Consider the following 15,204-nt stretch of genomic DNA (forward strand, 5'->3'; position numbering starts at 1 on the left):
GGACAGCTCCAGCCTGCCACAACCACGCCCTCAATAGCCCCCCCCCACACACACAACAAGGTACAGGGGGGGGGGGGGAGAACAGGTTCAACAAGATGATGCTCCAGCGTGTACAGCTGTGTACACGCTGGAGCATCATGGTGTTTGCTTATGCACAAGTTCAGCACATCCTAAGCAGCACGTGACACAAAAATGTTCCTCAGCACAGTTTCCCCGGATAAAATAGATATCTTTATTAATTTGAATATATTCATGCTTTCACTGGATAAGTCAAGGACCGGCAGACCCTGACCCTAACACACACCCATATTTTCTTTCAATACTGTAGCCTTTTGCAAACATACTTGCATTGAGAAGCCTTAACAGTAAGGGCTGGGCAGGCATGCTTGTTGAGGGATCGATAAATAAAAGGGAAAAATGTGGAAGCCTTTAGACAGACGGGGAGGGAGACAAAGAGTGACAAATGTGTGGCTGATTCTGAGAACTGTCCGGTTCGGACCGTCTCTATGTGACGGCGACAGGAATGCTGAGGTTCCAGCAGCTGTGGGCTGTTGGCTTTTAATAAGACACATCATCCAGCATTTCATCTTGGGCCCCTAAAAGGGGGAGGCCACAGTGTCCTAACGATGGAGGCAAACTTCCCAGTTCTTCAATGTTCCTTACTTTAAAAGAATTTTAGTAACATTTAAAGAAAAGCTATTTTCTTTATGTGCGTTTCTGACACTGAATGAACTCCACACGCACAAACTAACACACAGTGAAAGGAACCAACAAGGGGGCGGGGGGGGGGGGTCAGACAAAACGCACCTCTCAGTGCCCACAGCCAGTGGTTGGACTTCCTGAGGGGGCTGCTGTTGGGTTTCGTCCCCCGTCTGGCTTGGATGTGAGAGGAAGGGAGCCAGCGGTAACTGCACAAACTGTGTATATGTGTGTGTTCGAGTGGTGAGAATCGGATGAGAGGGGGGGTGGGGGTGGGCGGAGGTTGAGGATTAGGGAATTAGAACTCCAAAGCGAGGGAGGGGGGTGGGGGGGTGGGGGGTTGCGCCTTTTGTTGGTTTTTCCTCAGCCGCCCCCGCCATCCTTTCGGCTCCCTTTTCTGCTGGGCTGTGCCTGTAGGCTGCAGCTGCGGCCTGCCACCCTGTGTCCTGCATCTCAATGAGCCACAGGCTGCCCACTCCAGAAGAGAGGGGGGCTCCCTGATGCTGGGGGTCACCTCTGAGGCCCAGCCATCACAAACCCCACCCCATTCATTCCTACGATCCACACAGCTCTGAGGTGGGGGCTCTGGCGCTGCCCGGATACCCGTTTCCGGCCGTGAACATAGTTATAGTCATAGTCTGAACTGTCGAGGAATCCGTCCTCTTCATCTTATTTCCCTTCTTTATGTGTTCTTGACAACCCTGTCCTCGCCAAACCCTGTTTGTTGGCCCCTCTCTCTTCCATGCAGCTGGATGGGGGGGGGGGCACCATTGCCCTGGCTTTGGCAGCAGCATCAACAGGTTGTGGGGCAGGGCCACTCTGGCCTCTAATGTAGCCCTCTCTGTCTCTCCTCCTCATCCCTTGCTCTCTCTGCTGCTGCTGCCCCAACAGGGGAAAAAAAAAGCAAGGGGGGCGAGAGGGTGCAATGGAGGCTGCCCCTCTTTCTCACGCTTGTAAGAAAGCCCTCACTTCTTCTCCGTGGTGAGTGACACCTGCTGATTACCATAGAGACGCTGTGGGAAGTTCCCCCCTGCCACACTGGGGCTGAGATTTGCCCCCTTTCCCCTGGCAAACAAGCAGTCCATGGATTAGTTAACTGGGTTACTGCATGCAAACAAACACAAATTATTTAGAGGAAATTAGTGTCAGTGAACTCTCAATGACCAGTGTCAGATTTAACACCCTCAAACAAGAAGGAGTAGAATCCAGAGGATGTGTTTTTTTTTAACTGGAGAAGGATTTCCAGCTGTTGGAAACCAACAAGACCAACTTTGTTCCAAAAGTATGACAAAACGGCCTCATGACCTCTAAATGTCTCATAAAATAGTTTGAGAGGACTGATGTGGAGGATGCAAAGTACATCTGAGCACACAGTCAGCTCCAAGTCTGCAGACAGCTGAGCATCCCCTCTGTCGCTCTGCCTCCCCTCCCTGACTGGAACGAGGTGCCAGTGATGTGATTGATGTCGGGGAGCTTCTGGGAGCTTTTTGCTCCTCCAAAGCCGCTTCCGCCATAGGTCTAAGTTGTCAGCAGGGTCATTATCCTAGCAACAGACTAGTGGAGTTGTGGGTGAGGATTGTGGCTGGAGGAGGCAAGTGTAGGGGGCAGCCAGAAGCAGTAAGGAAAAAAGGGACTTCATAGCTGGAGGAGAGGAGGGAGGATGTGGGAGTAACAATGTAAGACAACTGGAAAGAACAGACAAAAAGGGAACAGATGAGGAGCGGAGACGCAGAGTGATGCCATGCAGCACAGATATGGTGAGCATGCGGACTCTGCACAGAAAAGTAAGCTCACAGCGGGCTTGCGGTGAAAGGAGACGAGCGCTGGAGGTGCCACCTCCTCAAGCATCCTGGTCCCCCTCAACATGCCAGCCAGTCTGACAGCTGCACCCCAGTAATTTACTTCGCTCCACCACATTGAACAAGAAGACTGCTTCCCATTACTGAGGGTAGGGGGTCCACACTGATGGCCAGACACCCGCCCAGACTGCTGACGTCCCGCTGTGACACCCTCTGCTGCTGGACACTGACTACAAGGGTTCTATTCCCAGATGGGCCTGGCACTTCAGCTGGTGTTCAACAGGGTAGCGCCTGAGCATTTAATCACCAAACTTGGAGATTAGTGGTTTTCAAGTTTAAAAACAAGTACAGAATGCTGCATCTGTGAGTTTTAGTTAAATCGCATCATCGCATGCTCATATTGGACTCCCCCATTCATTCATTTTTACAACAACAACAATTCCAACAAAAAACATCTCATTCAGTTTCTGGTATTTTCGTCCTCAGATTCTCATTCGATCGTTCACTGGTCATCATGAACTGCAGGAAAAAATAAACCAATAAACTCTGTTCATCATTTTGATTAAAATTTTTGTTCAATTTTTAACATGCCTTGACCTGATTCCTTTTAAAATATTTGCCATGTTGAACTGCTGAATGTATAATTTGATTAAAATAAAAGAAAGATGTTACAGTATCCCGCGGTGCACTGGCGTCATGCCCGGAGTATCCCCCACCTCACGCCCTATGCTGCCGGCTCTCAGTGACCCGCTGCGGTGGATACAGCCGTGGTAATCTGAAGATGACTGACTGATTGTTACAGTATCTTTTTAGAAACAACTTCAGAGTTATTATATTTAATTTGACCGATACCATATAAACAATCAAAACTACCTCACTGCTATATTCCACAGTGATTGGCTGAAATGGGAAAGTTGAGACATTAAATACATGGATATTGAATATTTAGTGACCATTTATCAGGGAAATTATTTTGTATATTATTTCACGTTATTTTAATTGTTTTTATTTGACTTTCTGTTCTAAACTTTTTTATTGAATTTTTTATTTGAAATTTTATTTAATTGCATTGTGTTCATTGTTTTATGGTGTGTCTGTTGTGTCGTTTATTTATTAACTGTGCAGCACTTTGGAAACCTTGCGTTTATTTACATTGTGCAACAGAAATAAAGTAGACTGGATTATGTTTAATTGCCCTAAATTGTATAAAAAATATTGACAAATTGTATGAGCTACTATGGTGGTGGTCCAGCATGTATGCCATGTCTCTGTGTGTGTGTGTGTGTGTGTGTGTGTGTGTGTGTGTGTGTGTGTGTGTGTGTGTGTGTGTGTGTGTGTGCTGCAGCAGTGTATGGCCAATGATAACCGTGATGAGGGGATGTATAGAGCCTGGATGAGCCCTGCAGCAGAGCTGGCAGTCATTCAAAGTCCTGCAGTCTTGACAGTCCGCTTTGCGGCATCATGAGACATTCAATCAGGTGGGCTTGCTACTTAGAAGAGTGTTTATACACAAAGAAAACACACTTACTTACTTGGATTACTCAAATAAAAAGAAAACAAATATAAATAGGCAGAAAATGCTGGCTGAGTTATTGGAGGCCTTTTCTCTAGATGTAAGTAAAAAATATTCAAAAGATGAAAAAAAGAGGTTTCATCCGTGCTGACAAATGTGTCTGTCAAGACCCATGCGTGCCCCCTCCGCCTCGCTCTCATGCTCTTTCCTGGACCACCAACAGGGTCTCGCTTGGAGGAGCAGCAGTTCATGGATGTCATTCAGCCTCATGACCAGCAAGGGAGCCAATCAGCTGATGAGCTCCAAACCAAACCACAAGAGGGTCTCTATGGCATGTCGCACATAACATCCATCCACCCTCCTGAGGCCGTCTGGGTCACTGAGCAATGTTCTGGGAACATTACAAAAACGCTGCTCAACTTCTGTCTCTCTCTCTCTTTCTCTTCCTGCTCTGTTCATCTTTTCCTCCCTTGCTCGCTCACCCCAGCCCTCCTCTTATGAGTCACAGCCAGCTGAGTGTGCCTCCCAAATCCAACAGTTGTTGTGGCCTTCGTTAGCCTAACGAAGGGGCCGGTTCTTTATACTTGTCAGAGAGCAAATGATTCAAACAAACAAGGGCCAGGGAAGAGGGGAGGACAAGCGAGCACTGTTCCGTTGAGCTTCACTGGGTTCTTGGCGGTAGCATTTCCCTGGAAACTAGGGAACCCACAATCTGCCTCTTTGATGTCTGATGATGCTCTGACTTTGATGGAAACTTTGGAAAAACACACTTGCAAAAAGAAATAACATGCTGCTCGGTCTTTGTGGCCACTAGAGGCCGTAGGCACATTTAAAGTGTGTGGGTGCACTCTGAAGTATCTTCTGGGGATGCATAACAACCAGTTATGACAGTAACAACAAAGTTACAACAACAAAGTAGTGTTTGTGCAAGCCTGTACTTGCAATGTGGTCTGTGCATGAGGGCATTTGGTAATGTCCGGCAAGCAGGGCAACTTCTGAATAAACATGGTTCACACTGTCCATAAACACACATTTGCATATGCATGTCCAGACGCAAGCACATGTTAGTCCCGTCCGACTCAGCAGCTTTGACTTGCATTTCAAAAACTGTCCTTCCACAACTGTTAACCGAGATAAAAGCACATCGCAGGCAGTATCTGCAATCCAGACACATTACTGGAGCACGAGACATGAGGAGAAAGTATGAAGGTGTGTCCTTCAGAATGACATCATCCCACTGAGTGTAGCCTGTCTGGAACTCAAGGCTGAGAATCTGCAGCTCTAATGACAGATTAGCTCTACTGGAGAGTTTACAGTCAACTAAAGCACAAAGCCTGCTCCGCTTTCTTCCAGGAGCCTCCACACAGTTTACAAGTGTCTGCTGACATGACTAATCAGACAGGAATCAAAGTGAGAGTGAGAAGCAAGGATGTGTTCAGCTGGAGCGCCAGAGCTGCTGTACTCTGAGCCTGCAATTGGCCCACCATGAAATCTAGTCCATCATGTACCACCATTAAACGAGCATTACTGGAGGACATAGCCACGTTCGGACTCTAATTGCCTTTGTTAATTTCCAATTCAAAAGTAGTGTGGTGCGAGGCCGTGTCTGATGAACACACACAAAATGTTGATGGAAATATGAAGGGGTATTGTAAAAAATTAAATTGGTGTTTTGGGTGCACACATGGGACTAATGAGCATGCTGAACACACTTGGAAGCCGTATAAGCCATTTATTATTACGCCCACATGGAGATGTGAGTCACTTGGGTGGCGCCACCACACAAAACAACTCCACTCAAGGTGGATGATAACAGTGGAGTGGGGGCTGCCTGGCTGAGGTGATGGACAGTTAGACCGCTCAACTGCAGGTTCACCTTCTGTGCGGCGGCTCTGGGGCAAAGACAGCCTGACAGTGACGCGACACTAAAAGCCTTCCTGTCAGGGAGACAGGTGGACGCCCTCCAATCAAAATACAGAGACTCTGGGTGACATTTCACAGGGCACAGCTGCTGGGCTGCGACAGCATGCCAACTCACCCACTTCTGCAGGGTTGTTTGTTTAGTGTGTGTGTAGAACTATACAGGTGTCACTGCTATGACACAACTTTTTTTTTTTAAAGTCACTATTTGACCATACATTTCACACTGGATCTTTTGTACTTATTAGCAGCCAAATGTGTTTTGAAAAAAAATGGACCAGTGCCATTTTAAAGGCACAAATAATATACAAAGGAAAAAAACAGCAGGAATAATTAGTTCAGTGATCCAATTATAATATAAATGACAAACCTTCAATTCCCATCTACTTCTATAGAATTGTCTGTGCCAACTTCCACAAAAAGTCAATGCACTTCCTTCACATTTTTAGGAAATCGAAAGTTTTGGAAAAGATAACCTCTGAAACCTTGGTTCATACTCAAAAGAGCTTGTGCAAATGAAACACTAATAACACCCACTGGAAGGACCAGGGTGTGTCAGCCTGAGACCAACTGAGCCGAACCAGGCTGACTCTTTTCCTACAACAGCAGCCTGTTATGCTTTAAGCCCAAGCCTCGAGGAGGGGAGCCAGGGCTAACACACAACAGCGGTACACTGTTCCCCAGACAGTCCCAAGAACTCTCCTAGTGACCTGCTCCCATCACCCTGAGTCAAGGTCTTGGTTTCCCCTCTTCCAGTAAAAGGCTGGTTGCTTGGCACTGGGCCTGGGAGCTTTCATTGGTTTTGGAGAAGTTCCTTATTCTATTATGCCCTTGGTGCTGGTGGAGTGGGCTCGGCAAAGCAGCCATAGTTTGAAGGCAGCGTTAGTGTGCTCACATAAAGCTGCTCAAAGCCAGCAGGTATGTGAGGAATGCCTCTACGTCCAAACAACAGGACTCACGCCCAACACAGAGCTACGCCACGCTACGCGGTGAATCAGAGCAGCTAAATGAGGCCTGCTGGGGAGTCTGCAGCTGGATGACTCTTTACATGAGATCTGGCATGTGGCCTGTTTAAATTGAGTTACCCAGTGATCAATCACCTCGCACGTATGTCATTGGGTTCAGGAATTTCTGCAGTATTTAGAAGACAAATCTGCAACAGTGTAGTATAGTGAGCTTTTTTTAACCACAGAATAAAAGGTAAAACAGATTTATGAAATATCTGAACCTTTTGAACTTTTAGCGCATGCACTATTCATGTACTTGAAAACCACGCCGTACATGTAATCCAGGGGACTACATGACTTGTTTTGCAGATTAAATAAAGCCCTTTAACAACTATTTAAAATAAATGTCTTCTAGGTTGTGGGTCTTTGTATATTTCTTGCTCTTGACCAAAACCGTAATACATAAATAACCAGATGGACACAGTAATTATAATATTTCTATCAGTTGTCAGGCATAGGAAAGTACAGTTACATTTGAGAGACTGTGAAATTATAACTGACTAGAAATAAAACTATGTAGTCCAAACTTAATCTGTATGTTTACCTCTTTTAAGCAGCCATCCCTCCTTGACAATCACCACATTGGTCATGTTGGTGGGCAGGGTGGAGGATCCAGGTTTACCACAAAGAGAGACACAGCTTTGTTTCTGAAGTTTCCTTCGCTCAGCCCTGTGCAGGAGCCTAGAGTCGGGGTCCTAGGGTTTACAGCCGCCCTCTCAATGGTGGTTACCTATTAGATAAAAAGAGTAAAAATTAGCTCCACGTTAAGGTGAAAGATTTTTTTTCGCTTGTCTGAATATTAACCCTTGTGTTAACGTATAAGGATTGAGTTAGGAGAGGATTGAGTTTTAAGACTCAGTTAGAGGAAGCTATGCTATAATCACTGTTCAGTCCCTTTAACATGTAGAACCTGCAACCCTGCTAGGTTCAAATATCTAAAGCCATGGGTTCTGGCAGTCACATTGAAGATTTCCATATTGGAAAATTCCGTAGTCTTCTCAAATGGCACTACCATTGCTGACAATTATGGGTTAAAACAGGCTGGGTGAACTAAGAATGTTGGGGGTTTTTTTACACTTTCTTGCTAATAATGAGAAAGGGCTTTGATTAAATCTTATCGGTTAAATTTTATCTGTTATGCAAAAAACCACTGATTCTAATGTGACTCCAGAGTCGTGGGGTCAATGAGTCGTATGTGGGTCAGGCTGTCATGGGAGGACAGCTTTTGGGTTGACAAAGGTCTGCCCTCTATGAGTGCTTTTTTGTTTAAATAATAGACAATTCCTTGAGCATCAAAGCAAATGTTCACCATGTTTGAACTTAAGGTGAAACATGGCGAACGTTACTCATAATCCAAAAACAAACAAAGAAAAGCCTTTTATTTCCATCAGAGTGACATTTGAAACAAAAAAAATCAGTAAATATTGGTGAAATTGAAACGTCATATTTCATAAATTGTTTGTCCGTTGAAGATCATGATGTGTGATTGAACGCTCCAGGCTCTGATTGACAAAACGGAGCAGACACTCACCTCAGATTTATCAGATAGTCATCCAGGGACCATATGAAAAACCTGCAGGCTATCATAACTAAAATACTTGAGCTTTTGATACATTGAGTTCTTCATTTTATATAAAGACAGCTTTGAATGCAGCAGCAAAAGGATGATCAATTAACATGCTTATTCACATAAATGTCTCATACTCCACCAGGCAATATCTGACCATCTACTCAATCAATTTCCTGCTGGTGCTCCATCAGAGTACGGCCATCAAAAGGAGCTTTGTTTGAGTGGTCTCATCCAGCTGACTGGTGGGGACAACAACAGGAAGTGGATGTGACTATTGGCAGACTCTGAGTCATATCACGACAGCCTCAGGCACATCTGTCAGTGAATGTGTGATTAACACGCCTTTTACTGCTACCCTCCTCTTTTCAATCAATGAGGAAGAGAGTTTACAAAAGCATAGTCTATATTTGCTTAGTGTTTCTGTTTATTGCACTGGAGTTGTGGTGCTCGTGTCACACAGGCGATGCTGGAAGGATCTCGGAGAAGGGTTTCAAAAAAAGGCACACTGAGTGCTATTCAAACTACGGATCATACAAACCGTTGGATCACATTGGCTTCTTAGTGTGTACTCAGTGACACAGGCATTATATACACACTGGGATACATCACACAAACAAACGAGCGCAAACACCACAGCCAAGAGAGCAACACATGCACAAGACTAGTTCTGGAGCCACAACAGAGCACTGCTGTTTTAATGGGAGCGACCTGTTGCTACTGCGGCCTGTGCGGAAAAACTGGGCCGCTGCCAGTGTTGCAGCCACTGAATGAACCCAGTACCCTGACAGTCAGTCACATGGTGCTCAGGCCTTTGGGCTACAGCCTGCCTGCCTGCCCTGCTGTCAGTGGAGCTTTCAATCATTCATCTTTCTGGCTTCGGCTCTGGGGGCCAACCAATTCAATGCAAATCAGTGTCATGCAGCAAAGATGCCACACACTGTGCCTGTCAGTGGGATGCAGAGGATGGTCCCATGTGTTTGTGGCAGGAAGCAGAAAATCAAGCTGACATCACTAGATTGTTTATGCTTCAGTTTCTGCTGCCACTCCAGTAAAAATGATTGCAATCTGCTGATTTACAGTTACAAAGATACCAAGGGGTGACACTTGGCTTCTTTCACAATGGAACCAGTGCTGTCATGTTCCTCTTTCAGTGTTCCCTAAAAACATATTGCTAGTGAAAAAACACTGCATGTAGATGCATCTGAATGCCAAACCATGGCAACTGTAACCTTCAAAGTCAGGTTGACGCACCGCTTTAACCCTGTAATGATATGAAGAAACAACCCAAGTTAATGTTTTCCTTTTTACGCTGCAAAGACAATCCATGTACTAATTTATAGACAGATTACGACGATGTGTTTTTTCAAATGCCAACCACTCATACAATGCTCATTCTGTCCTTGACAGAGATCTTGATATAAGGTTCTGGTTTCTCCGGTTAGATACTAAATAAATGACCTTGCTGTTAAAGTGAACAATCAGTAAACAAGATGAATGGACTGAGTATTTTAGGCTTCAGTCTTCTCAGTTTCATGACAGAGACAGTGAAGAGTACCGTCATGTGATGCTGACGTGGGCTACCAACATTAGAAGCAAATCCTCCTCAATAATGTAATCTAAGATCCAGTGGCGCAGACAGGACCGGCACAATAAGTTTGCGTGTGTACAGGGACAGCAATTTCAAACAACATTCCTCAGATTCTGCATGCAACTGGTGGCCAGTTTGGGTCAAAAAGGCAGAGAGGTAAATGTCAGGCAACAGTGGATTATTAAAAACTGATATACAAAACTGATGTGGAGCAGGATAATGTTGATAATCAATTATTAGTGTGATAACAGCTCCACATATCAAACTGAACGTCTAAGTCAAAGAATTACATTCCTCATATAGAAATGTGGAACTGATCATACTAACCAAAAGAAATCAAGATGAGAGACGCTTCTACTTTCTCAGCTATCATTTTCCCTCAAAGTCATTAATTCCAGATGAGACATTGACTGGTGGAGACTGCACAGTCGTGGGTCTCAAATGGTGCCAAGTTCCACCAATAGTTTGTTAAAACCTCCCATCATCACCAACGATAAATGGGTCGGGTTTTACCTCTGGGAGGTCGGTTTCTGGTTGCATCTTTATGCCAGCTTGTTGCATCTTCCGCCACCACGTACCATGACACACACAGGCCTAGTCTCATGACTAATAAAAATATTTTGACAATACAGCGCTTTTTACATCCCCAGGGAGAATATTCTCTTCACAAAATGTATATCCTTATGATATAAACTTGCAGATATGTCAAACAACAAAGTTGTGGCTTTGAATCCTCCATGCTGGTTCCAGCTGTGATGTGCTGCTGATCTTTCATTTGGACTCCCACCACATCACTTTTGGACACAAAAAAACCCCTTCTTGACTAGACTTTTGTAGTTTAATGATCATTTAGCATAAAAATGAATGACTGTCCTGACAGGATGAGTGAGGACAGCAAACCTGAACCGTTACACATATTCATACTGCAACTGTATTCTCCGCACTATAAGACGCACTGGACTATAAGACGCACCTTCAATGTTCTATTTTAAAGCTTTTTTTCCATACATAAGGCACACTGGATTATAAGGCGCAGAAAATCAAAGGCTTCTAGGTGCGCCTTATAGTGCAGAAAATACTGTACTCATTACAGGGACAAAAAATAGGAATTTAACTCTTTACCTTTTCTTTATGACTTTCCTAGAGTCCAAACTTTGGACTTTGGGCTCCATTTTGACAACCACTACATGGAGGCATGAAGCCAACAACAAAAACAATGTCACCGCTCCTCCTCTTCTTCTACTGAACTTATTTCTGTCACTGAACGTGGAACAACACAGCAAAAAAAAAGAAAAGAAAAGAAAAAAGAAACACACACAAGCTAGCAGGCTAATAACTGCACGACAAAGAGTTGTTTATCAGTCGAACCAGTAAATAATGGCAGAGCTAGTTCCTAACAATGAATGAGCCGCTCTGTAGTTGATCTCAGTTGTTTTCATTCGCCTGCTGGGACAAAAAAGAAGAAGCAAAACAAAAAAAAAAAGCCACTTTGTGGTGGAGCTGAGTTTAAAGTAACATGACTGCAGATATTTTGGCCTGAGGGCTTGTCTCCAAAAGTGGTCATTGTGAAAAAATGTAATGCTTCATATTTTGAAAAGAGATTCGTTTACCGGTTTGTGGGGAAAGGGGAAAACAAGAAACACCGTTCGAATTCAACTAGAAGGTGTGGAGTTAATGGCTAAGAAGACGTTCAACAAGCGAAATAAAGGCAGGAGAAGCAGCTCGTTTCAGGTTTGCATTTAGCGACAGAGAGGATATGGGGCCTAGCAGGGCAGCTTGGGTGAGAAGAACCGCATCCCATGTACGTACAATGGGGACCTACCCTGTCTAACGCTAGCTGTCGACCTCTGGTAGTTCAACCATGCGAAGGAAACATTTACCTGGACAGGAATTCAACACTGTGTCCGTCTCATTCTAGTGAGCTGTTTCGGCGGTATTCTAAGTTGATAAGTCCTTCAACAATCTGGACAGAGTGCTCTCATTTACTCCGTTTCTTTGCCTTTCTTCCACTACACCTCCCAAACGCGCTGTCTGCAATGCCTCTGTGGCGGCCGCCTCCGCCCGGTCCTAGCGCCGGTCGTTTCGCGCCGCCCTCCCCGCTCAGAGCAGCAGGCTGCCGGCCGGCCCATTCAAAAATCCTGCAGCGTTGCCACAGCCGGGGCTTAAGAGGGGCTGCGTGGCCTCGTTGAACTCTGCTTTGTTGGATCTGCTTTCCAAAATGAGGTCCTGGTATCCTCAGGACGAGAAGGAATAACTTCCTTTTTTTTTTTTTTTGCTGTTAGTATTTACATGAGTGTTAAATGAACTTTCCTAGTTATATGACTGTGACCATGACTACCCACCACTGCAAATTTGGGAATGTGATCATCATTACTGTACTTTGGTTTTTGTTCAAAAGAAAACACTTTTGAATGGTACAGGCTTTCTTCAGGATCTTCTTCTTTTCCTTTTAGCTTTTCCCTTCAGAAGTTGCCACAGCGAATCAGTTGCCTCCATCTACCCCTGTCTTCTGCATCCTCTTCTCTCACACCAACTACCTTCATGTCCTCTTTCACTACATCCATAAACCTCCTCTTTGGTCTTCCTCTAGGCCTCCTGCCTGGCAGTTCAAAACTCAGCATCCTTCTACCAATATGTTCACTATTTCTCTTCTGGACTATTTCTCTTCTGGACATGTCCAAACCATCTCAGTCTAGCCTCTCTGACTTTATCTCCAAAACCTCTAACATGTCCTCTGATGTACTCATTTCTGATCCTATCCTTCCTGGTCACTCCCAGAGAGAACCTCAGCATCTTCATCTCTGCTACCTCCAGCTCTGTCTCCTGTCTTTTCCTCAGTGACACTGTGTCTAGACCAAACATGATGATTTCTTCCAGGGTACATACATAACCCATCCACTCACTTACATGAGTTTCAAATGGTTTACAAGGGATGAAAAAAAAGCCCTATTTTTCAGTCTATTAAAAAAAGTAACAAATAAATCCTCATTCCATCCCTATATCGAGATTTACTCCAAACCTTCTTGTTCCAGAAAAATCCATCAAATAGTTTTTGTGTAATCTTGCCAACAATCAAACAGCCAAAATTAAACAATATCCTAACCCTAAATCCTGAAAATATGACTAAAAAAGCAAAGATTACCGTAAACAAGATTAAATAAACACAACATTTTAAAAGTAGAGCGGCACTGCAGAAGAGAAAAACGACACAAATGAGGCTGAGGTAGGTTTCCATAAAGTATTAGCTGGTTAAAGACTAAAGTAAAGAGATGAGTGTTTGGCTCTTTTAAACATACACTATATATTGAGCTGGTTTCCCAGATACCTGTGGGTAGCAGGATGTGTTCCATAGCTTTGGGCCATAATTGACAAAGCTGCATCCCCACTTTTCTTTAAGTTGCTTCTGAGAAGCTTCAATAAATCAGCAGTAGATGATCACAGTGTTCTTGTAAGCACTGTGTTCAGTGTAGTTGTACTGCACAATAACTTTTTTTACAGGTGTTAATTAGGGATTTAATTTGGGTACAGCGCTATGAGGACCTGGCAGACTTGTCCAAGTGAACGGCCTCCCACCAAGAGTCATCTGGGATGGGCTCCAGCCCCCCCACATCCCTACACAGAAAAAGCAGTTACAGAAAATCAATGAATGAATTACAATGAACTGTGTGAAATGAATGTGCTTTTTTCATATTCAATAAATCAGAATGTTACTTTCTTCATTAGTTGTCAGGAAAACGTGAACAAATAAAGCTTATAATAATTTCTCTATGCTGAAGTTCTCTGCAGTCCCAACAGAACCTTTTCCACTGGATGAGCTGTTTTAAGTGAGTCTAAGGTCATTTGAATAACCTCCATTTTAATTATATCCCACTTCAAAGCAGTGACGTGTGGTAAATGTCAGTGCTTGTGTGTTCGTCCATTCGTTCGTTAGTCCACCAAATATCTTCGCAACCCTTGCAGATAGAAAGATAAACAAAAAGGAGATTACTCAGGCGGCAAAGGGGATGAAAATGAAATGACCTAGACCTTGAGAAAACTAGGTGAAGGTCAAATTTCAACTTTTGTAGACTCAGGAACCGGATTAAATAGAAAGATGATGGAGAAGGCCAGTGTGAGTGAGACCATAGATCAAAGCTAGTGCTTTGATCTACCTATGCAATAGCTTTGATTTATGGTCAAATCTAGTGGATAACTTTGACCTACCCTGAAGCTTTGACCCTAGGTCAGGATAAGTCGCGTGATGTTGCAGTCTCTGACTGTCTTGTTATCATTGAAATTACCAATCAATCATATGTGTAAATGTTTCTCCGGAGAGTTGTTTAAGGCCACTTAAAATTTTATCAGAGCAAAATTTAAAATTTAAAATATTGTTTGAATTTTTTAACGTATAAATAATCCAAGTGGCAAAATTGCAACTCAGAATCATCTAAAACAGACAGATTTAATTTGCTAAGAGACAAAAGACTACAAATGAGCAACCCAACTCAAGCTGGATACAATAAATAAATAAATAAATAAATGAACATCGGGGAAATATAAGAAGTAGCTTTATTGCCCCCTCCACCTTAATAATTATGAGGTGGAGCAGGTCATTGTCATTTCAAATCAAATGCCTGGCAATCCATGAAGTGAAGGGTTATACAGCTTTTTGCATGTGTCTGTTGATTTCATGCACTATTATTATCATTGTGTCTTCGTTGGTAAACAAACATGATGGAAATTTACCGTGTGTCTTTAGCACATTTTAGTATAAATCATAGTTGTTTATTTTCATAATACAGAAATATTACAAGCCATGATGAAGATGAGAAATTAATTCGATCTGTATCTCCTTAAATTTATTAATTTATTGGGAGTAATTTCACATGTTGTCTGAGTATCACTGTCAAACAAAGGACCTCTAATGGGAACAGCTGCTCTCTGTGTGCAATGAAAAACTGACTATATAAAGTGGAGAAAAAAAACAGATGAGAAAATTAAATTAGTTCAGAATGTCCATTAGTGTGAGTGAACAGTTGTTGACTTAAGTTAATATATTCAGGTTATTGAACTTATTTTCTCATTTACAAAAGATAAGATTTCAAAGAACACTCTCAGTCACTATAAAT

General features: G+C 43.5%; 1 protein-coding gene across 1 annotated transcript in view; it reads right to left on the bottom strand.

Moving 5' to 3' along the window:
* The window catches only part of akt1 (v-akt murine thymoma viral oncogene homolog 1), a 29,791-nt gene extending 17,660 nt beyond the window's left edge, over positions 1 to 12,131 (bottom strand). Inside the window, exons 1-2 of the mRNA XM_068338607.1 lie at positions 11,977 to 12,131; positions 7,483 to 7,668 (exon numbers count right to left, since the gene is read on the bottom strand). Coding sequence (XP_068194708.1) covers positions 7,483 to 7,528 — 46 coding nt within the window. The 5' untranslated portion in view covers positions 7,529 to 7,668; positions 11,977 to 12,131. The remainder of the gene's footprint in view (positions 1 to 7,482; positions 7,669 to 11,976) is intronic.
* Between the last annotated feature and the right edge of the window lie 3,073 nt (positions 12,132 to 15,204).

This window comes from Antennarius striatus, chromosome 17 (genome assembly GCF_040054535.1).
Source record: "Antennarius striatus isolate MH-2024 chromosome 17, ASM4005453v1, whole genome shotgun sequence".
Lineage (NCBI taxonomy): Eukaryota > Metazoa > Chordata > Actinopteri > Lophiiformes > Antennariidae > Antennarius > Antennarius striatus.